The sequence below is a fragment of the Cynocephalus volans genome, chromosome 17, assembly GCF_027409185.1.
Source record: "Cynocephalus volans isolate mCynVol1 chromosome 17, mCynVol1.pri, whole genome shotgun sequence".
Lineage (NCBI taxonomy): Eukaryota > Metazoa > Chordata > Mammalia > Dermoptera > Cynocephalidae > Cynocephalus > Cynocephalus volans.
This window is the reverse complement of record NC_084476.1, coordinates 42,716,452-42,739,047: the sequence shown is the minus strand read 5'-3', so window position 1 is coordinate 42,739,047 and position 22,596 is coordinate 42,716,452. Positions and strand designations below refer to the sequence as shown.

Here is a 22,596-nt window from a genome sequence, read left to right as displayed (position 1 = left end):
GTTTTATTGTTTTAGTGACTAACATTTTCTTATAACTTCACATCTTAAAACAGATATCTGTATATTATAATTTTATATATTTATAATTTTTCAGGTGTTACCTGGTTTATGCCTTAAAGATAGTGCTAACCAATCATGGAATTCTAATTTTTCACTTGATTTTAAGTTTGATCTGTCCTATTCTTCCTTTTCAAAAACCTCAATTTGAATCCCCTTACTGTTAAACTTGAATTAAGCATAATCCACTTGCTACCCTCTTTAGGAATTCCCTCTTTTTTGGAATTGTACCTTATTCCAGAAAACAGGCAGGTCATAGGAGTGTAAGCATATCAGCAATTTAGGAACAAAGAAAGCAGAATAAAGTCTTCCCAGAATTTATCTTGAGTCATTACCTATTCAGACCAGTCTTTGGCATAATGCAAAGTGATCTGGAGAACCTGACTGTAGGAGCTGCCACAGCCACATTTATCAGAGATGCACTTAACTTTCTGTTTCTAAATTGAACTTAGGAAAATGGGCTCAGGTATTTCAGGAAGATTTTCTATAATAAGGACTGAAACTAAAAGGTATTTGGGGTGAGCCGGAAAATTGTTAGCTACAGTGCTTAATTCTCTGGGCCATGTGGTTGAGTTTTTATTGAATTTGTTTAAATAAAATGTATTGAGTTAGTTAATAAGAGAAATTAATATCTTTAGGTATTCTGATATGTTGGATAAAAATGGATAGTTCCTAAGGCATATGGTTATATTTGCATCATTATTAGTATTACCTATGGTGGTCTCTATCCATTATTCAGAAGGTTACTTTTTGCTCCCATCTCTTTAAATGTCTTTTTGCCTTTATCCCTACTCTCTCTTCCTAGTAACCACACAACTGTGATTTTTAAAGGACTAAGACAATGGAAGATTAGGGGATGTGCTAAATCACCTTGGCATTATTGGCTTTATCAATGAAAGGAAATTGCCTTTTAAGGCAAATGCCTGTAATTGGTGCTAATGAAGGGAAACAACAGTTGTTTCAAGGTGTTCTACCTGATCTTGTGTCCTTAAGCCAGTACCTAGTTCCATTTATAGAATATAAGTCTGTCATTGTATATCAACACTGTGATAGTTTCCTAACTGAAAGGTAGACAAAGAAGCAATACCTTTTTTGAAGGATTTTTTCATTTCTCACAGATATCTTTAACATGGTACTTATTTGTAGATAGTTTCCCCCCCCCAGCACCCTACCACCAATCTACAATAGAACTGCTAATTTGAGAAAATTTAGTTAATGTTAATGTGGATAGGTTTTCTTATCGTATTTGTGTATCATATATGCTTATTAGTGTTATTACGGATAACACTTGTTATTAGGGGTTTTTCCTAATATTTGTGTATCATATGATTAAGCTTTTAAGTATTTTTATTAAACAACAGATTTAATTTTGTGATTGTTAACTTGACGATAAATCTTTCCAATGATTTTTAGACAATGCTAAAGTTCCAGCTTGGTTTCCAGTTAGTCAGGGCACTAGCCAAAGTTAGAATCTTTTAGTAAGATTTGAGCACCTTTTTTCATAGAAAACAGATAAAAATTCTTTAAAATTAAAAAGAGCTTTGCCTTTAATCTTTTTAATAGAAAGCATTTTATAAGTGCCAGAGGATTAAGTTGTGTAACCCATACTTAGTTTTGTTGACAAGCTTTTGTGATGGCACCTAGTACTTTTTTTTTTGGCCGTGGGGAAGAGACAACTGGTACATCTTTGTGACTTTGTTCAGAATCTTAGACATATGGTTATATCTTGTATGAGTACTCTGTTAAAAACATTTTCATGGCTAGTCTTGTCATTTTTGGTAAATCATTTTGAATTTTAATATTAATCAAATATAAGTTGGGGGTGGGGGTGAGAGTTGAATACAAAAGAACTATAAAACCATGCCTTTTTCAACCATGTCTTCTTGTCAAATGATGTCTTCTGTCAGTCTTTATTTATTGAACAAATCTCATCTGCCAGACATTTTGATGAGTTTGGGACATATAGATATTAAACATTTCTCTCCTATTAGGGGACGCTCAGATTCTTGCTCAGAGTCTCTAGGGAGAGTATATGGAAACAAATTGTTAATAATACTTAGTGGTCGAAGTCCTGAGGTGGTGGTATGAAGTGGGTGTTCTGAGACTGAGAAGGGAGTTGTTCTTGAGTTTATTCTTGTACATCTATAAATAATCATGTAGTTAAATAAGGGAAGAGATGTGATAAACATTGCCAGCTGAGAGAACAGCACATACAAGAGTATGATCACACTTGGAAAATTTCCTAGAGCATTAATAAGTATGATTATGCCCCAGAAGAGCTATTAAATTGAATACAGTTGTGGATTTAATTTGCTAGCTGAGTAAGAAATAGTTGAAACTTTTTTTTTTTTTTTTGTCTTTTTCGTGACCGGCACTCAGCCAGTGAGTGCACCGGCCATTCCCATATGGGATCCGAACCTGCGGCGGGAGCGCCACCGCGCTCCCAGTGCCGCACTCTCCCTAGTGCGCCACGGGCTCGGCCCTAGTTGAAACTTTTTAATTCTGGCAAGAAGTTATATGGGAGAGAGAGACCCTTTCCCACAAGGGTGGGAGTAGGGCCTTTTCTTCCTGATGGAGGGTTTCAGGTGTATCAGAAGAATATCTACCTCAGGAAGTGGGAATGATGACAAGATTGCAAATGTATTCTGTCCTTGATATGTCTTGAGATCTATACAGTTCTTAGAAGGAAAGAAGAGGTGTGATTGTCTTACTCTGTGTCCATGAATACCTAGAAAGTACGCTAGTGTGAGACCCAGAACTAAGCCTTATTTTATTGCTAATATTGAAAAAGCAAATATTATTTTTGTTTCATTGGCCATGTTTCTGCCAGTAAGTTGGTCCCCAGAAGTGGTCCAGAAAAGAAACCATGGCCCAATTTGGAGTGTGTAGCTAGTGAGAGTCATATACAAGACCCTGTAAGTTGATGATCATGATGTCCTAATCTTTTTGTATTGTTCAGTTATGATAGGCAAAGAACTTTTAGGGGATTAAAGCAGTTCAGTTTGGCTTGTGTTTCCTGATAATCCTATTCAGATTCCCATGATCTTGTCTGGTTTTCTTTTTTTCATGTAAGTGCCAGTAAGTGCAGTATGCTCAGATATTTCCACATTATTTTATAATGTAGTATTCTTTTTAAAAAATCTAGAGTAATTCTTTGTATTAACCAAAAATGATTCTAAAGTAGAGAAATCCTAATCAAGGAGGTTCGTTTGTAGAGAATCTATCATCAATTCAGCAGTGTTTATTAAATGCCTTATATGTGCCAGGCAATGCTGTAGGTTTTGAGAATACATCATTGAATAAGATTGACTTAACTAGTCAATTATATAATATATTAGAAGGTAATAAATGCTGTGGGGAAAGGATAGATGGTAATATGGGAGTATCACAGTGAGGGTGGGGTTGTAATTTTAAATAGGGTAGTCCGGGTTAGCCTCATTGAGAAGTTAATATTTTAATAAAGACTTGAAGGAGGTGAAGGCGGGAGTCACATGAATATCTGAGGGAAGTGCATTCTAGATAGAGGGAACAGTCAGTGCAGAATTTTTGAGGTAGAATTGAGCCTGTTATGATTGAGAACAGAGGTCACTGACTTAGTACTCCGCTAGGACATGAGGGTAGAAAGGTTGTAGGCAATGGGGAAGCCTTTTAGGCTGCTGTGAGTACTTTGGCTTTTTACATACACTAAGTGTAATTGAAAATAAACCCTAATACAATCAAGCAGAGTGATGTAGAATTTCCTTTCAGAAATACAGGGTCAGGAGAAGGTAAGCAGTCAGTGAAGGAACTCTTCGTAACTTTTAGTCTTAGGATGGCATAAATTAATGCATATCCACTAGACATAAGATTATGGCAAAACAAATAATAAAGTTCTTTGCTGATATTTTCTACTTTATTTTTGATTATAGGGACTTTCAGTTACCTTGATGATGTCCCATTTAAGATAGGAGACAAATTCAAAACACCAGCTAAAGTTGGTCTACCTATTGGCTTCTCCTTGCCTGATTGTTTGCAGGTTGTCAGAGAAGTACAGGTAAGTGGTGATTTTTAGTTAAAGTTTAGTGCATTTAAAAATTTAAAGAGTAAGAATTTGATGTATAGTGAAATAGAAAAAACTTCTTGTAGCTCTTATTTTATTTCTTATAGCTCTTATACACACATGTACATTTATATGATTTATACACACACACACACACACACACACACACACATTTTGTGTGATCTGTTAGATTTTATCTTCATGGGGCTTTGTTCCTTGCACAAAGCAAGTCCCCAATGACCATGTAATTTGCTTATTCACTTCTTTTCCCTTTCTCTGTTAATGTCCTCATCATCTTCTCAGTCATTCAAGTTAGAGAATATTTTTCTTTGCTGTGTCTTACACTCCAGTTCAGCTCTACCTTAATTTTTTACCTGGGCTATTATGATAACCTCATTAATTGGCCTCTCTGTTTGCAGCATTTTCCTTCTATTTTTCATATTGTTCCTAGAATAATATTCTTAAAGTTTTAAATTGTCACATCTCCATTCAAAACTGTTTAAAAAATGTTCAGTGGTTCACCAATCCTTACTGAATTGAGTCTAGACATAAGGATATGGCAGAGCACCTTACTTCTTTATCTCCTCCATGTTCCCTCCAAACCAGGTTACCAGCAGTGTGTTGAACATACCTTGTACATTGCCTGCCTGTATCCTACTTTTTCTCATGAGCTGTTATCTCCACCTGGAATAGTCTTCTCTTTCTCACTGTACTAAAAGCTGTCTATCTGTTAAAATTTATTTATTCTTCTAGACTGTGCTTAAATGCTATCTCCTCAAGGGCTTCTATCTCAACCCTCTCATCTTTAAAGCTCAGTTATATATAAATGTACTGAATTACTTCTTGAAAGTGGCAAATAGCTCTATATTACTTCCTTTCTTCAGCATACATTTATCGAATGCCTCCTTTTGAGATGTGCTCTACTAGATGCTGAGAATAGATGAACGTCTTAATCAATGTCCTCAAGGTGCTTACAGTTTAGAGGAGTTATGTACAAAACAGAAAAGTACAGTACTCATTCAAATAGTTCTTCCTGTGACTTAAGATTTTTAGAAATACAACTTCCTGGGAAAGTTGTTTCTGGGGGATTCACTAAGGCATCACCGTGTTACTCTAAAAGGCATTTTGTTTTATCTTCCATAGTCTGTATGCAGTGAGTAATCATAGTAGGAGAACTTCAGTTACTTTTTTGTTGTTGTTGTTAAATAATAACTTTATTGAGATATAGTTCGCATACCATGAAATTTACCCTTTTAACGTGTATAGTTCAGTGATTTTTAGTATAATCACAGAGTTGTATAACCATCATTACTGTCTAATTCTAAAACATTTTCATCACTTGAAAAAGAAACCTAGTACCCATTAGCAATCACTCCCATTCTCCCCTCCGCTAGTCTACTCTCTGTCTCTATAGGTTTACCTGTTCTGGCCATAGTATGTAAATGGAATCCTATAGTATGAATGTAGTCTTTGTGACTGGCTTATTTGACTTAGCATATGTTTTCAAGGTTTATCCATGATGTATGAAGTATTAGTACTTCCTTCATTTTTATGGGCTGAATAATATTACATTGTATGGATATACCACATTTTGTTTATTTCATTAATTGTTGGACATTTTGGTAGTTTCCACCTTTTGGCTATTATGAATAATGCTCTAATGAACATTTGTATACAAATTTTTTTTCCTGTTTTTTATTTTAATCATTTTTTGTGTTTCTCTTTTCTTTCTTATGTACAGATTTTTGTGTGGATGTATGTTTTCAGCTTTCTTGGGTACATGCATAGGATTAGGATTGCTGGGTCATATAATAACTCTTTGTTTAGCATTTTGGGGAACTGCCAGACTGTTTTTCAAAGTGGCTGCAGCATTTTACAATACCACCAGCACTGCATTGAGGATTCCGATTTCTCCACATCCTTGCCAGTTCCTGTTATTAACTGTCTTTTTGATTATATGTATCCTTGTGGGTTTGAAGTTGTCTCTCATAGTGGTTTTGATTTGCATTTCCCAGTGACTAATGATGTTGAGCATCTTATGTATTTTTAAATACTGAATTGATACTCCTTTTGTTATAGAGACTTCCTTGGGCCAGAAGACAGAGAGATTTACCTTATAAAGCTTTTCCTTGTTCTGTTTGCCTGATAATTTTTTTTATTGACAACAACAAATAGCCATTAAATACCTCTATGTGTGCATACTGTTAGCAACATGATTAAACAACACCTGTATTTTATGTTCCTCACTGCTTCATTGATACATTCAGAAAATTTGTTTTGAATCCCAAATTGTTGCTGTTTTTAGTCTTTGCTGGGAATTTCCTATTTGATCAGTGTGAAATACTTCATGGTATTATGCTCACTGTGCTCATAGCACCCACTAATAACAAAAAAGGAGATCAAGGCTCTGAGCTCCATTCCTTTGTGGGCCAGTTGAAATATTTTTGTTCTCTCATTGCACATAGCGCTCTGAAACTCTGCCTGGTGTCTCCATGGGGGATTTGGCTGTGGTATTGGTACTGGTCCCCTCCCTACCCAGAGGGCCGTCAGACCTAGAGCCCTAGATAGATGGCTTGAAGCTTCCTATAACTTTTTGTTGTATTTGCCCTTTAGTGACAATATAAACTTGATTTTTCAGCTAAAATCTCATCAAAGTGAGCCAGTAAAACGTACATAGCCCTTGCGTCTACGGTCCAGAAAGCTTCTATTGTATGTGGTAGTCAGTGGTGGCCACAGTAGTATAAGGTGGCCCTTAGTGTCATGTTTTAGAACAGACTCTGGTGTCACTCATACGTGGGTTAGGGTTGCCATGTAATAGCTGTGTAATCTTCTACAGATGTCTAAAACTCTCCAAGCCCATATCCTCATCTATAAAATGGGTTGTTTTAAGGTTGTTATAAAGATTAAATAAAACAATGCATTTATAATGCTTACTTTGGTTCCTGGTACTCCATAAATGCTGGATGCTATTATTTGTTGTACTCTCAAACCACATTCTTATTTTTTTCTTTTAATGTTTCTACCTCTGCCTCCTCCCCCACCCCCGATGTTATTCTCTCTGTTTCAAGTATTCTACATTACTTTGGTAATTACAAAACAAAAGCTCAATGGGTCAGCCCGTGGCTTACTCGGGGTGCAGCGCTGGTAGCGCTGAGGCCGTGGGTTCGGATCCTTTATAGGGATGGTACCGCTCGTGAGGGTGGTGCAGACAACACCGTGCCGAGGGTTGCGATCCCCTTACTGGTCAAAAAAAAAAAAAAGCTCAATAAAGATTTGCTAGAAAAGGAAAGAAATTTCCCATTGTTCTTTGAGTAAAATTTCAGAGACCTGTGTTTATAGGTAGTGGGAAGTTGGTTACAGTCTGTTTTTATTGTAACCGGTTTCCTCCGCAGTTAGAAGCAGCAGTCTTTGCCCAGTGCTGTTTTCTCTCTGTTGCACTAGTGGTAGAAAGGAAGCATAGTGATCCCCAATGTGTCTTTATGGGGCACAGCAACTGGCTCGAGGATTTAAATTAACTTCTTGACATGTGCATTTCTAGGCTTCTCATGTGGTCATTTGAACCTGAAAGGCTTGGGGATAACCAGAGGGTCTTTCTAATGTTTCTTCTACTCTGAAATACTTGTCTCAGCATGTTAGAATGTTAGATCTCTTTCTTCTGTTCTCTCTTCTTCTTTTTTTTTTTTTTTTACCTGTAATGTGTCTCCAGCTTTGGAAATGCATACATTGTTTAGCTCTGGTGCTTTATATAATAGGTGTATTTCTTTTGTATGCAAATGCAATTTTTGTGAATTATGCTGTACTTTAAGGTTCCTTAAATTGCTGTGTAAAATCTTACGAATATATCTAGATTTCTTAATAATAAGTTTTTCTGCATTTTGAGTACAGGCTATACATTTTAATCTAATAGGTAGTGGTTTTAAGAATATAGAATTTGTAGTCAGACTGCCTGGGTTTAAGTCCAGGCTCTAACACTTACCAGTTTTATGGCCTTGGGCATAGCCCTTGTAAACTAGGAATAACAGTAGTTACGTTAAAGGGTTATTCAGAAAACTTAGAGAGTTAATACATAAAAAGTGCTTAGAATTACGCACGGCACCTTGTAAGTGTTGGGGACTGTCATTACCGAGAATGGGATCTGTTTATGTCATTGTTCTAGACTATAGAGACCCAAAGAGGGTTAATAGTCAGGTTGCTGCCCATAGGAGGTTTATGATACTGTTGGGAAAGAGTTAGAGATTAAAGGTAAAAGCTACATGTGGTCACATGTGCTCAGCAGCATTTGACTGACAGAGACAAATGCTGTAAGAGTTCAGAAGAAGGAATGATCCATCAGGAAAGCTTCATAGAGGTGGCTGAGCTCTGCCTGAGCCACTGATGAAAAATTCTAGGAAGAGAAATGGCCTGCAGGGAGAGAAGCAAGGGAAGTGGCAAGGTACGTTTGGCCAGATATGTAGGATTAGAGGTGTTGGCAGTTCTTTCTAGTTAATTTCTAGAAGTAATCTGAGAGCATAGTTTGGTTAAATCGTATAAGGACATTGGAAGCCTCAGTCTTCCTGAGTGGGGATCATCCCACATGCCTTAAATGCTGCCTTGCCTGGTTTTCCTCTGGCGCATGAGTGAGGAAGGAGTAAATTGGATGGGGGAAGGGTGGCTACCTGGGTTCACATCTCCTTTCTCTGCTGTGTTTTTGCAGTATGACTTCTCCTTGGAAAAGAAAACCATTGAATGGGCTGAAGATATTAAGAAAATCCAAGAAGCCCAGCGGGAAGCAGAGTGCAAGGCTGAGGAAGCTGAAGCTAAAGTGAATTCTAAGAGTGGCCCAGAAGGTGATAGCAAAATGATCTTCTCCAAGACTCACAGTATAGCCACAATGCCACCTCCTATTAATCCCATCCTTGCTAGCTTGCAGCACAACAGCATCCTCACCCCAACTCGGGTCAGCAGTAGTGCCACGAAACAGAAAGTTCTCAGCCCACCCCACACAAAGGCAGATTTCAATCCTGCTGACTTTGAGTGTGAAGAGGACCCATTTGATAATCTGGAATTAAAAACTATCGATGAAAAGGAAGAGCTGAGAAACATTTTGGTAGGAACCACTGGACCCATTATGGCTCAGTTATTGGACAATAATTTGCCCAGAGGAGGCTCCGGATCTGTGTTACAGGATGAGGAGGTCCTGGCATCCTTGGAGCGGGTGACCCTAGATTTCAAGCCTCTTCATAAACCCAATGGCTTTATAACCTTACCACAGTTGGGCAACTGTGAAAAGATGTCGCTGTCTTCCAAAGTGTCCCTACCCCCTGTCCCTGCAGTAAGCAATATCAAATCTCTGTCCTTCCCCAAACTTGACTCTGATGACAGCAATCAGCAGACAGCCAAGCTAGCAAGCACTTTCCATAGCACATCCTGCCTCCGCAATGGCACGTTCCAGAATTCCCTAAAGCCTTCTACCCAAAGCAGTGCCAGTGAGCTCAATGGGAATCATACTCTTGGGCTTTCAGCTTTGAACTTGGACAGTGGCACAGAAGTGCCAACCCTGACATCCTCCCAGATGCCTTCCCTCTCTGTCTTGTCTGTGTGCACAGAAGAATCGTCACCTCAACATACAGGTCCCACAGTAAGTATTCTAACTCCCCCACTAAATTAGAGTTTCAACCTAGCATCTGCCTCCCTTATAATCTTCTTTTCAAGGTTTAGGGCAAGATGGGGCATGGCAGGTGGATCTGGTTTTGTAAGTACTATATATGTAATTCTGGTTATTTTCCCGACGACAAGGATTATTAGCTTCAAACCTGTCCTAGTTAATGTTTGTTCATTCCTCCCAGCGTGTTTTTGGTCTTTTCCTTTGCAAAGATAAGGTATAATGTATGGCATGTGAATGGCGTTTTCTTACCTGATCACTTTGTTCTTTTCTGTGCTGCCATGTCTTGTGTTTTGTTTTTTATTTTATTTTATTTTAATTTTTTTTTTTATAAAAGATGACTGGTAAGGGGATCTTAACCCTTGACTTGGTGTTGTCAGCACCACGCTCACCCAGTGAGCAAGCCGGCCATCCCTATATGGGATCCGAACCCGTGGCCTTGGTGTTATCAGCACCGCACTCTCCCGAGTGAGCCACAGGCCGGCCCCATTGTGTTTGTTTTTTAAATGGTTTTCTTTGTACCTTTTTACTTTTTTCTATTATTTTTCTTCTTTTTTTTTCCCAGCTTGTTTTGTACTCTTTATTATATCTTCTTCCAGCTTCCCTAATCCTGTCTTACTCTTCCTGAAGTATGGTTCTTTTTTTTTTTTTTAATACAGTTCATCTTTTATAAAACAATTTTAAAAATAAATAAAAATACAGTTCTTTTTACTGTAGTTTAGCTAACTTGGGGTTATGTTTTTCAGAATGGTTGGTGCCTTAGTAGTTGGAAGATAATTTGTATTAGAAGTTGAAACATAAAGTGAAGTTCCTAATTTTTAAATTTACAGACTTTATGCAATTCCTTTTCTTTTCTTTTCTTTTTTTTTTTTTTTTTAGCACAACTAAGAATCGTGCACTTTTCTTCATAGGAAGGGAGAAATGAAGGTGGTACTTGAGAACTTAGATTTAATGTAGACGGTCGGATTAATGTAAAAATTGCAACTTATATCACCCTGAAGAAAATCTGATTTTGTTACACAAAAATTTTGCAGATGTAGCAAGCTTCCTTTATTTTTCACAAAGTGTAGACTTAACTCTTGATCTGGTTGTTCCAGCAGCACAGAATAACACGTTATTGCATTCTAGAATAGAAATCATAGAAGTCCAAGAACCTTTTGCTATACCAGCTTATAGATTTTTTTAAATGACAAAGCACATCAAGAGACTATTTAGAGCCAGAAAGGAGCCTAATTGTATTGGTGGGATATCTAGCAGGGAGACCTGCTGTTAGCTCATAGAAAGATGAAACCTTGGCCTGCTTTACAAGTACAAGGTCCCAGCAGTAGCATTCTTGGTAAATGATTGTCTGTGTGAGTGCTTCTATTGTCAGTGAGCTTGGTTTCTTGTAAACCTTCATGGACCTTGGCGCAGATAAACTTCTATTTTATTTTATTTTTTTTGGTAGCTGGCCAGTACAGGGATCCAAACCCTTGACCTTGTTGTTATAACATCATACTCTAACCAGCCCAGAAAAACTTGATACAGTGTAGAACACCAGTATTATCTCCTTGGAGTGGTCTTCATGCTAGTTCCTCCTGGGCTCTGGTCAGCACTATACTCCTCTTCACAATTCATTGTACACTTTAGAGAAATTAAAAGCACCCTAGAAAAGTTCAGGAATCCTCAGTCAGCACTCAGTACCCCTCCATTTAAAGTTAGATTAACCATTTAGAGACCAAAGCCAGTGAACTAACAGCAGAGATCTTTCTCAAACCAGAACACTTGTCATTCTTTGGCCTGATTATGGAGTTTCTTTCTGGCTCATTCATTTCAGGGTGGGAAGCAGCCTGCTTCTTGCTGGCTTGAGAACTTGCTGCTTTCAGCCTTTCTTTTTTTTTCTTTTTTTTCTTTTTTTTTTTTTGGTGGTTGGCTGGTGTGGGGATCTGAGTCTTTGACCTTGGTGTTAAAAGGCTGAGCTCTAACCAACTGAACTAATTGGCCAGCCAGTACTTGCTGCTTTCAATGGGCAGATATAAACAGAGCTTGAGTTCTGGTGTTAGCTTCTAAGGAAGTCATGACCCTATCCCTAGGGAGCAAAGCCTAGTTCCCATCCTGGCCCTCTATCTTAGTGTGAGTCCTTGAGGCCCACGATGGGAACCTTTCCCAGTGAGAGAAGCTCTTCTCTCTAGGATAGCTGGTGACCGGTGCAGGGATGGCGCTGGTCGTCTGGGCTGTATACACCCTTTCATGTAACAACCACCAGGGAGGCGTTTCAGGAATTTGGCTTTTGTTGACTATTTTAGGCCCAGTGTTTGGGTCTCATTTTTTATATTTTGATTTCATGTTTTACCATTTACATAAACTAATCCTAGAAGTTGAGAAATCCATGGGATCATCTTGAGAAGAACAATCTTGTGCCCTTATTCAAAGTCCAGCCTAGAACTGCCTGACCTCACCAGTGTCTCTTCCACTACCTCTCAATATAAGCTTTTATAAAGCTACTTGATTTCATAAAAATGTGCTTGTATTAAGCTGATAAAAATAAATTCCTTTAAAAAAATCTTCAGGGCTTTGCTTTGCTCACAGGTTAGACTAATTGTGCCATTGGATTCTGTTTCTCAGGCTATGGATACATTCTTTACCCTTTCACAGTTATGTTAGAAAAATCTTTCTGCCTTTTCTCTTATAATTCTGAGTTATGAATTTACTAATTGTGGCCAATAAACAAAAAGTAGTGCCAGTTTGTCTTTAAATAGTACTTTAAATAATTTTTGACATATAGAATCCCTTAGCTTTTAGGTATTCAAATCCATTATCATTTGTTATGTTGCCATTACTGTAATACAAAGTTGTTGTTCTCTATCTCTGTATTTGAAAAATGGGTTTATTTTTATCAAAGTAATAGACATTTTTAGCTTTTAAAAGATTTTTATTGAAAGAATAGTAGCTACTCACGTCACCTCTCCCTATTCAGCAGTTTCATTTCCCATAGTCAGGCACTTACAACTCATTAAGCTATTTCTGCTGGGATTTATCTTTGTATTTCTAAATAAAATGCTTCTATTGCTTTTTCTAAATTTATCAATTTTAGCCAGTTTTATACTTAGTGTTGTTATAGTGGTTGAGCAATTGGTTCTTGTAGCCTCTTTCCCACCTCCTTCCCTTATCCTCCTCCATATTTGTATCAGAAATTTTGGGTAAATTAATATTATTGTTCATATTATTGTGATTTGGTAAATACTTATTGCTGAGTTCAGATAGTATACTGTGATTATTTTTTCCTTTTCTTTCTTTTTTTTTTGCAGCTTTCCATTTCTCATAGTTAAACTGCCCCATTTTTGAAATTTGCAGTAGTTTCTTTGTACCTATTGCTAATTTTGTCCACATGCTCCAAGAAAACTGTCAAAAACCTAATGATAATTTTCCCAAACATTCAAAAACATTGGTTAACCAATGTTTTTAAGTCCTTACAGAATCTAAAAATGTAAAAATGAGGGTAAAAGTTTTACCCTCATGTTTGAATAGTTTGGTTGGATGTAGTTTTCTTAGTTGAAAGTAATTTTTTTTTTAGAATTTTCAAGATATTGCTCCTTTTTTTCTCTTTTCTTTTTATTGAAGTTTAAGCTCCACTGATTTCTAGCCTTCCAGTGCCACTCTGAGTTCTATTTTGTTTCTCCCATCTCCACTGGAAGCTGTTGGAATAGTTTCTTCATCTCTGGAGATTTGAAATTTACCAGCGATGTGCCTTGCTTGTTCATTGTGCTGTGGCCTCATGGATCCTTTCAAACTGAGGTTCAGCTCAGTTTTAAAATGCTGGGAATTTTTTTTTTTAAATTTCTTTGATATATTTCTCTGTTTTCTGTATTCTTTATTGAAATGTAATGATTATACATATTTGTGGGGTACAGAGTTGAATATCAGTATCTATGTACAATGTGTGATGATTAAATCAGGATAATTAACATTATTATAAAATGTAATCATTACTTTGTGTTGAGGACATTTGATCTCCTCTCCTCTAGCCATTTGATAACATGCAGTAAATTAATGTTAATTTATAGATACCAAGCTGGACTATACATCACTAAGACATTTTTCCTCACTAGCTGTTTTGTGTCCATTAACCAGTTTCTCACTATCCAACCCCTCTTCCCCACCTCTGGTAACTACTGTTCTGTTCTCTCCTTCTGAAGGTTCAACTTATTATGATCCTTCCTTCTTTCCTTCCTTCCTATTCTTTGTTATTTTAAAAAAAGGTTGTAAGACAGTCGAGGATATATCCCAGAAAGTAAAACATAAATACAAAGAGAAAAGAACTAGGAAAGGGTAGAAAATTAGAGGAGTCAAGGAGATCCAACATTCGGCTTATAGGAATTCTAGAAAATCTTAGAATCTTTTAAATAAAATTTTTACTTTATCATATTTTAAATTTCCAAGTGCTTTGTCTATAACCCTCTTTTGGTTTGGTGTTTCTGGCTTTCTATTCATGTTTAAGTGAGGAACTAAAAAAAGATGTCGAAATGTATGTGTTTTCGGCATGTGCTTCATGGTTATTGAGCTTCCTTACAGATTAAAGGTCAGTTGGCTTTAAGGGAACCTCCCCAAAATGTCAACATATGAAGGTGTTGGAAGTTACAGTTTCTTCAGAGAATCCTACCGAGGACTAAAGAAGGTTGGGGAGGTCTAGTGTATATTTCACTTAATCTCTCTTTACATTCCCTCACTTCGATCTACACTGTGCCTGGTGTCCTTAGTCCTTTTTGGTCTCTGGTTCACATTTTCTAGACTAAACCTTCTGCTTCCTGCAAAGAGGGTGGGAGTGGGTTGGGGGTTTTTTCCTGAGGATTTGATTGCTCTGGTCACTGACTTTGTGCCTTTGCTTTATCCCAGCAGTACCTGATGTTTCCTGTTAGGGTCCTCAGGGGCTGGTAGACTTACTCTCCTCTTTCCTACTTACTTTATAACTTCATTGCTGCTGCCAATTACCGTTCCTCTATTAGCTTTCCACTTTCTAAAAGTTTATTGAAATATATTGTCCACCGCTATCCCTTTTTTTTCCTTTGACCTTAAAGGTAAATACTGTTTTAATTATTTTGGGGGTGGGGTGCGGGGGAGCTGGCTGTTAAGTGGATCTGAACCCTAGATCTTGGTGTTTTATTATCATTTCTTTTTTCTTTTTTAAATTTATTATCATTTTAGTGGACTTTTGGGAGGGAGTGATGGTAAAGACATTTGGTCAGTTTGCTGTGTTAAGTGAAATTCCTCTTTTGAAAATCCTAATAGACTTCCATTTATTCCACAACTGTTGATCAGAGTCAGGAAGTGCCAAGCCCAAAGCCAGGCCCTGGGGATTAATAAGTGCATGTGATATGGTAACTAATCTCTAGGAGCTTACATTAATGTACTGCGATAGTAGTGTACCAAAACGCTGTGGGACTGTACCTGGTACAGTGAGTTGAAAAGGAGGTATTTGGGAAGACTTGGCATAAGAGCTGTCTTGACTGAGGTAGGACTCGAAGACTGCATAGATATAAAAAAGACAACCACCTTCTGAAGCCCAGGAGTGTGCCCAGACTCTTTAGAAACTTTGAAACACTAATATTTGTGTCCTTTAACAAACTTACTTGCCTGTAAATTTTATTTTGAAAGACATCTTAATAATTCTAAATTTTGTCTTGCTTTTACTTTTTTTGTTCATTAGTATAGAGTGTTTTAGTCATTGAATATGAAAATTCCATTTTATGTAAGAGTCAAACCTGTCCCCTCCAAGAACTAAATTTTATTATCCTTTTATTGAAAAAATACTTAATGACAGAGGGCTACCATGAATGCAGTAATGTTTGGTGTTTAAAACATTGTATCTGTGTTAACCATAAGAGCATTATATATATTTGAAAATAGTAGCCTGGATTAAACAGCTTTGGTGAGTGACTCAAGAACTTGAACACTACTGTGTTATAATTTTGATGAGGGATCATCCCTTTAAACATTGTCCATTTGGGGTCTGCTGGATTAGTCCACATACCTGTTTGATTCATAAAACATGTATGCTAGCAGAGTACATACAAGAAGAGAAGTAACTGCACTAGATTGTAAAGACTGGGGTAGACCTCTTTCTTAATGTCTAGTGTCCTTTGTCTTAAGATTTGGTGCAATATGTTTTTAAATTAAAAAAAAACCCAAAACATTATGTGAAGATGACACTTTACTTTGTTTGTCTCTGTTCAGGGAAAGTAATGTGAAGTCCTAGAGGTTAGTTACCATATCACTTGTACTTCTGAATCCCCAGGGCCTGGCTTTGGGCTTGGTACTTTCTGGCTCTGATCAACAATTGTGGAATAAATGGAAATCTGTTAGGATTTTTGAAGGGGGAATTTCACTTAACACAATTTTAGCATTTAAAATCCCATGTATCTTTTAAAAAAATATAGCTATAATCATAGAGCATATACAATTAACATATATATCTTTTTTCACTTAATATAAATACTTTATAAATGTCATTTTAAGTGACTACTCAACTGTCATTTGGCTGGCAGTTCATTATTTTAAATAAGCTATGTTGAATATTTAGGTTGTCTCTAATATTTATTACAAATTATGCTGAGGTGAATATTTTTATACATAAATATTGGTTTGCATTTTTATTTCCTTAAAATAGGTCCCTAGAAGTAGACAACTGGATCAAAGAATTTGAAATTTTTTCAAGTTTTTCATGTATCATATTCACCCAAAGAATACGAAATAACATTTCCACCAGCAGGGTATATGAGAGTACTGCACATATTTTAAAAATAGGTATAATTTTATTGCATTGATGGGGGGGGGCTGGCCATTTATTATTGCATTTTTTAACATGTAGTTTTTAAGAAGTATATGTCTACATCCCACCAGACAAGGAGGCTTTATGAGAAAGGTAGACATTCAAAGATTAGTCCTGACTCCTTCCTGGCTCTGGCACGTCATGTGAGAGCTGGCATTGTTCTTTGGCTTTTGGTATTCTTGAGCCCAGGTACAGCCACAATCTCAGGGCCTGCAAAGTGGCTGGATTGGTGTGATCCAGTCCCTGTGCCGTATTACTTTTGTAATGTAATAACAGCCCTGTGAATGGGATGCTGAGAAGTGTGTTGTGGGTGAGATGATTAAGTGCAAACAGAATGGACTCTAAGGCCTTTAGTCTTCCTGGCTTTCTCCAGCAGACTGTAAGGAGAGCATCTGGTTATAGCTATATAATTTTGATCTTGCTTCTAGGACAGAGTACTCCCTACTGCCTAACTCTCCACCCCAACCCACATAAAGGAAATAAAGAAAATTCTCTCTGAAACATTTTCCTTGGTTCTTGGCAGCTGGGCCAAGCTCTAGAAGTTTGTGACCTTGTTCCCATGGTGGATGGGTCCTTTGGCCTGAGAGTGAGCTGCTTTTGTGCCTCGGGCTTGATTCATTATCAAAAATGGTGGGAGGAGTTAATCATGGGACTCTGTACACCAGTCTCATCAGGGTTATTAGTAAGGCCCAGTGGCAGGGTACAGTAGGCTGCCTGGAGCCACTGCAGTAGACTGTGGCAGGGCCATAGAGTCCACATTCCAGTCCTTGAGGCCCAGCCTGGTGTGGCTAATATTTCTTCAGTCCTGGCTCTTTAGGATGGCAGCTTTAGCAGGAAATGAATCATAGTACATGATGTGGGGCAAAGGTGGAGTCCCCTCAAACCCTGGGGCCCTGAGCTGGCCGTGTATGGGAATAGTACTCGCAGTCTCTGCCTAGCCTAGTTCTAGAAACAAGGATAGAGACTTTGGGGCAGAGTCAGCTCTAGATTGGGGGGTGTGTTTGAAGTGAATGATCCCTTAGGATACAGATAATGGAGCTCTGGAGAGAAATTGTCACAGCCAGCTTGGGAGTAAGTCTTACGGGCAGTCTTAGAACTTCTTTCTCCAACTCATGCCCAGGGGATTTGGGCACGAAATAGCATGTGGCTGTTTGTGGTGCTTTCTAATTCTGCAAGGTGGGATGAGGGCAGAGTAGGACAGCCACAATTGTAGGTAATCTTCCTAGCTTTTCTCTCCATCAGATGCTACTTCCCTATCCCTCTTTATTCCTCTTCAGGATGTCTGTCCAGCAACCTGGCCCTTTCTTCCAAGCAGACTACTTGACTGGGGGCTTGATTAGTGTTGGAAATGGCAAGCCCCTGGACTAGGCTACCTGGGGCCAGGTCTGTCTTCTTTCTTCTTGTCTTGATCCTCTTGTTTTTCCACCACCAGGTCACCCCTCCTACTTTCTCAATGTCACAAGTGCCCAACATGCCCAGCTGTCCCCAGGCCTATTCTGAACTGCAGACGCTGTCCCCCAGTGAGCGGCAGTGTGTGGAGACAGTGGTCAACATGGGCTACTCATATGAGTGTGTCCTGAGAGCCATGAAGAAGAAAGGAGAGAATATTGAGCAGGTGAGCAGTTGATCAGCAGGGGAGTGGGTGGTCAGCCAGGAGAGCAGTCTCAGACCTTTGGAGCTGGAATAGTGTCCTGCCTATGTCCTAGAGCCCCTTAGGCTGTTAGCACCAACTTATCCTCCGGTCTGTGGAGACTCAGGCAGGTCATTTTGTCAGGGAAAACAGCAGTCTCAGCACCACTATTTCTCCCTTGTGGTCCACTCTGGGACCTAGGCTGAGGGAAAGCCTTGGGAGTATTGAAGCTGTTGGACTGTTATCCAACTACCCCCTCTTCTCTGCCCCTCCAGAGAGGGCAAAACTAGATTTAGGGTATAGTCAAATGTCTCTTTCCATAAATTTTTACCATTATATATAGGTGCCCAGGGAGTTCCAAATAGGGTACTGGAGTCCTACACCTTGTGGACATTTCCTGACTTGGGCTATTTCTTAGAGAAATATACAGCCCAGGCTGTGGAGTTGACATTCTGGGAGATGTCAGCTGTGGCAGCACCTCCTTTGGAAAACTACTCAAGTTTACAAGGATGTGCCTGTCTATTCGGCAAACAATCACTGAGATCTTGCTGTGTTTCATTCACACAGTTGAAGGCACAAAATTAAGTCTTATCCAGGATCTGATAGCCTGGGTGGGTCAAGGAGCAGACGCCACACTAGTTGTTTGTGTAAGACTCTCCAAAAGCACAAAGAATAGCAGAAGGTACTCAAACCTTATTTCCTTTCTTAGATTCTCGACTATCTCTTTGCACATGGACAGCTTTGTGAGAAAGGCTTCGACCCTCTTTTAGTGGAAGAGGCTCTGGAAATGCACCAGTGCTCAGAAGAAAAGGTGGGAACCTTCATGCTTCATGGGAACTTTCTGGAGAGGAGGGACAAAAATAGTCTGTCCTGGTTGTCTCCCCTGGCCCACAACCCCCTTTCCTTGCCAGTGACTGCAGGCAGAACCAGTCAAAGGGCAAAATCTCCCAAGTGTTCAGTCAGGCTGAGGCCTGTGTTTGGCTTGGATGAGGCACTGGGTTGAAGACTATCTAGAATCAAAGTGGAGGGAAGGGAAAATTGACCTGGACTAAAAGCCAAACTTTTGGAGGACGGACGATTGCTAGTCTTTTTGTCTAGCCTCTCCCCTGGAAAGCATCCATTTCTGGGTTCAATATCCAGTGGGAGTATGGATAAGGGTGACAGAGATGTCTGCATGTGAGATGTCTGCATGTGAGAGCTGGGAGTGGGCATGGCTCCTGAAGGATGATGGGCTGTGCATCAAGCCAGTCTGCCCTGGTTTCCTCCACAACCCACCTCTGCTTGCTGTGGGACCTTGTGGAAGCTCATGAGGCTCTGGTTGAAGGATGGACCCCCCATGTCTATAACCCATGTGCACATTCGTGGGTACTTCAAAAAGTTTATGGAGAGATTCGTATTATCTTTTAATTCTATTTTTTCCACAGACTTTTTGAAGTACCCTCCTACTCCTTCACTCAGCTGTGCTGTGTGGCTGGACCCTTTTCTTTAATTTGTATTCTCTTCTATCTCTTAGATGATGGAGTTTCTTCATTTAATGAGCAAATTTAAGGAAATGGGCTTTGAACTGAAAGACATTAAGGAAGTTTTGCTATTACACAACAATGACCAGGACAATGCTTTGGAAGACCTCATGGCTCGGGCAGGAGCTAGCTGAGACCAGGCGCTGCCTAGGCCCTGCTGTGGAACCACCACACCCAGGAGGCCCTGCAGAGCCCGCCTATGGAGGAGAAGGGGCACACTCCCGGATTTTTTTTTTTAGGAGCCAACGGTTAGGTGTGGAGACTGTGCTTTCCCATCTCTATGAGCCTAGGCTCTGAGCTGGGGAGAAATTGAGGAAGATTTGGGCATGTGAATGCCCCTAGAACTGTCCTGGCTCCTTCCATATTAAATATATTTGTATTTTGAGAAGTGTCCTTTTCACCCTTGGCCCTCCAGGGAGACTGTCCTAGTCTTTCTGGGGTCTCTACGTTCTCAGCTGAAACCCTGCCTGGCTGCCAAGAGGAGTCAGGGAGAAGGGGTGGGAGGGCCAGATTCAGTGCTGCTTTGAGGCTAGATGCTTCCTCCTCTTCCCTCACACTGGTGGACTGAACTCTAATCCAAGTTGAGTGCAAGTGAAAGGTTCTTCCAGGGTTTTATCTCCCCCCCCCCCCTTTTAACAAAGTCTCTTAGTGTTACACTGGTTCTGCAATGTCTCTGAGGTGCAAAGAATGTGCTTTTCCCCATGGGGCCCAGAGTTTGCCTCTTCTGCCAGGCAGTCACCATGCTTCCCTGCCCCAGCCTGGTTCTTTTGGCTTGGTTTGGACCACAGTCCTCTGCTACCCTGGGCTTCTAGAGCCCATCCTCTAGGAAACAGTCATCAGTTTAATAAATCATTGGCTCTTTCCCAGCACAATGGATGGATGAAAAAACAGGCCACTTACCCAGCACTTACCCCACCTCTGTTCTTGAACGGCGTCTCCATCCAGCCCACTGCTTAGGATGACACAATGAGTAATACTTAGTCATAGAAATCAGTCTCTTTAGTTTGTTTTGTATTATGTTGTACAACATTAAAGATCTAAACACAAAGGATATACAGTCTTGATGAATCTAAAATAATTTGCTAACTATTTTGATTCTTCAGAGATAACTACTAATAAAAATCTAAAAAGTATGTCCTGCTTGATAATGTCTTTATTGCCAAGTGCTGTTTTACTGAGTGTAGTGGATGCATGGTGAAGGGATTTCCTGCTTAGATTTGCTGGAGATGGAACAGGACCTAACCATTTTCTGTTGTTTCAGTACTTTCTTCCCACTCTAGGCCTGTGGGAACCAGGAGCTGGCCCTCCAGTCTACCCTGGTTTTTGGTTTGCAGAGGCAGGCCCAGACAAAGGTCTGTTTAAACTTGACCTGGGCCAAGGACATATGCCTTCCTGTAAGACTGACTGTGGAGGTGGGATAAGCTGGGCCTTGGAGGGAATCACCCAGGAAATGAGGAAGAAGTCTCTTTTCCAGTAAGCAGCAACAGGTAATTTGTGTGCTCCGTGCCAGACAGGACTAGATTTAAACTACTTCACCAGCTTTCAGTGGTGCTGTTGTGTCTGATAGACCTGGATTCATCTCTAAAGTTTCTTGTCCTTATACTTAACACAGTCCCAACCATCTCTAAAGTTTTTAGTGATCATGTGAAGGAGGGGTTGCAGAGCTTTAGGGCTGGGAAGCACCAAGCTGGAAGCAGGATGCCCTCTGGTGGTCAGATTAGGCATCTCCAGGGCCTGACAAAGGGTGGCTGTGCCAGGCCGCTGCAGTTTCAAAAGAGCCATTTAGCCCTTCTTTTGGCCTTTTAATTAAACCCTCTTAAAACTTAAAATTATCCTTTATCTGAAAGAAATTAAAGTTCACATGGTAATGGTCATCAGGGCTAAGGCTGTGACACATGAATCTCAATTTGACCCAGCATGGTCTTGGAAAGTGATGGATACCTGGAGGCTATTCTATCTTCCTTGTCTTGAGATTTTTCCTGCTAAAAAGATACAAAGCAAGCAGAACTCAACTGAAGGCTTGTGTGTGTATAAATTGTTTCAGAGGACTCAGTATTTACTAGAGAACTCTGTGTCAAGATACCGAACACAGGCCCTTAAGAGCAGAGTGTCTAGCCAGGGTGTCCTAGATGACATCAAGCCTAGGAGACGGACACCTGAGATCCTCCAGCTCTTCAACTATTCCATGAGGTGGGTGAGGAGTGGGGCGTTTCAGACAGCATCTGGGAACTGCCACAGAAACATGAGACTATTAGGCATTGTACATAGGCCCATCACTCCAGCAAAAGATGGGAAAAGAGTAACAGTGACATGGGCACCCTCTTCTGCCTTAAAACTGGGTTGCAAGAAGGGACGGGAACAGTAAGCATAAAGCCTGTCTCACATTTGCTGCTGTTAAAGACACATCAAGGTTTATTCATTTTACATTTTCAAAAACTAAATCCCCAAATCAATCTCCAAGGGCTAGTGGGCAGAATTCACCCCAACCCTGCCCTGCTAGCACCGATATTTTCATATTTGGCTAATGTTTTATTCTTTGAAGACAGGCACAGAATTCAGCTGAAAAAGCCCGAGTTCAGCATGTTGTCATCCCTGGCTTGTGACCTCTGACCTCCAGGTTACCACTCACCACCCCATCCTCTGGTTCCCAATCTTAGAAACATGTACAGAGTTATTAGACCCAAACATGCTCTACAGACAAGGCACCAGTAAAACAAATCTCTTCTAGATCCAAAGAAAAGGGAGTTTCTTCAGCCCAGCCCTTCCTTTCTTATAGATACTCAGTTGCTTAGAACTGAGGAGGGACAAAGGCCTGGCCATGAGTGAGGAGCTGCAGCTCTTCCAAGGCTATGAGTGGCTGAGGTGATGCTAGCATGAACAGGACAAGGGAGTGCTTTCTGGTAT

At 39.6% G+C, this 22,596-nt stretch overlaps 1 protein-coding gene and 1 non-coding gene across 2 annotated transcripts in view; both read left to right on the top strand.

The window, feature by feature from the left end:
* UBAP1 (ubiquitin associated protein 1) overlaps nt 1-20,825 on the top strand; it is a 71,472-nt gene extending 50,647 nt beyond the window's left edge. Inside the window, exons 3-7 of the mRNA XM_063082440.1 lie at nt 3,966-4,090; nt 8,790-9,713; nt 17,975-18,157; nt 18,882-18,983; nt 19,686-20,825. Coding sequence (XP_062938510.1) covers nt 3,966-4,090; nt 8,790-9,713; nt 17,975-18,157; nt 18,882-18,983; nt 19,686-19,826 — 1,475 coding nt within the window. The 3' untranslated portion in view covers nt 19,827-20,825. The remainder of the gene's footprint in view (nt 1-3,965; nt 4,091-8,789; nt 9,714-17,974; nt 18,158-18,881; nt 18,984-19,685) is intronic.
* On the top strand, nt 15,705-15,879 carry LOC134366282 (small nucleolar RNA SNORA81). Its single transcript, XR_010022272.1, has one exon. It is a non-coding gene; the product is annotated as a small nucleolar RNA SNORA81 (small nucleolar RNA).
* Nucleotides 20,826-22,596: the final 1,771 nt, after the last annotated feature.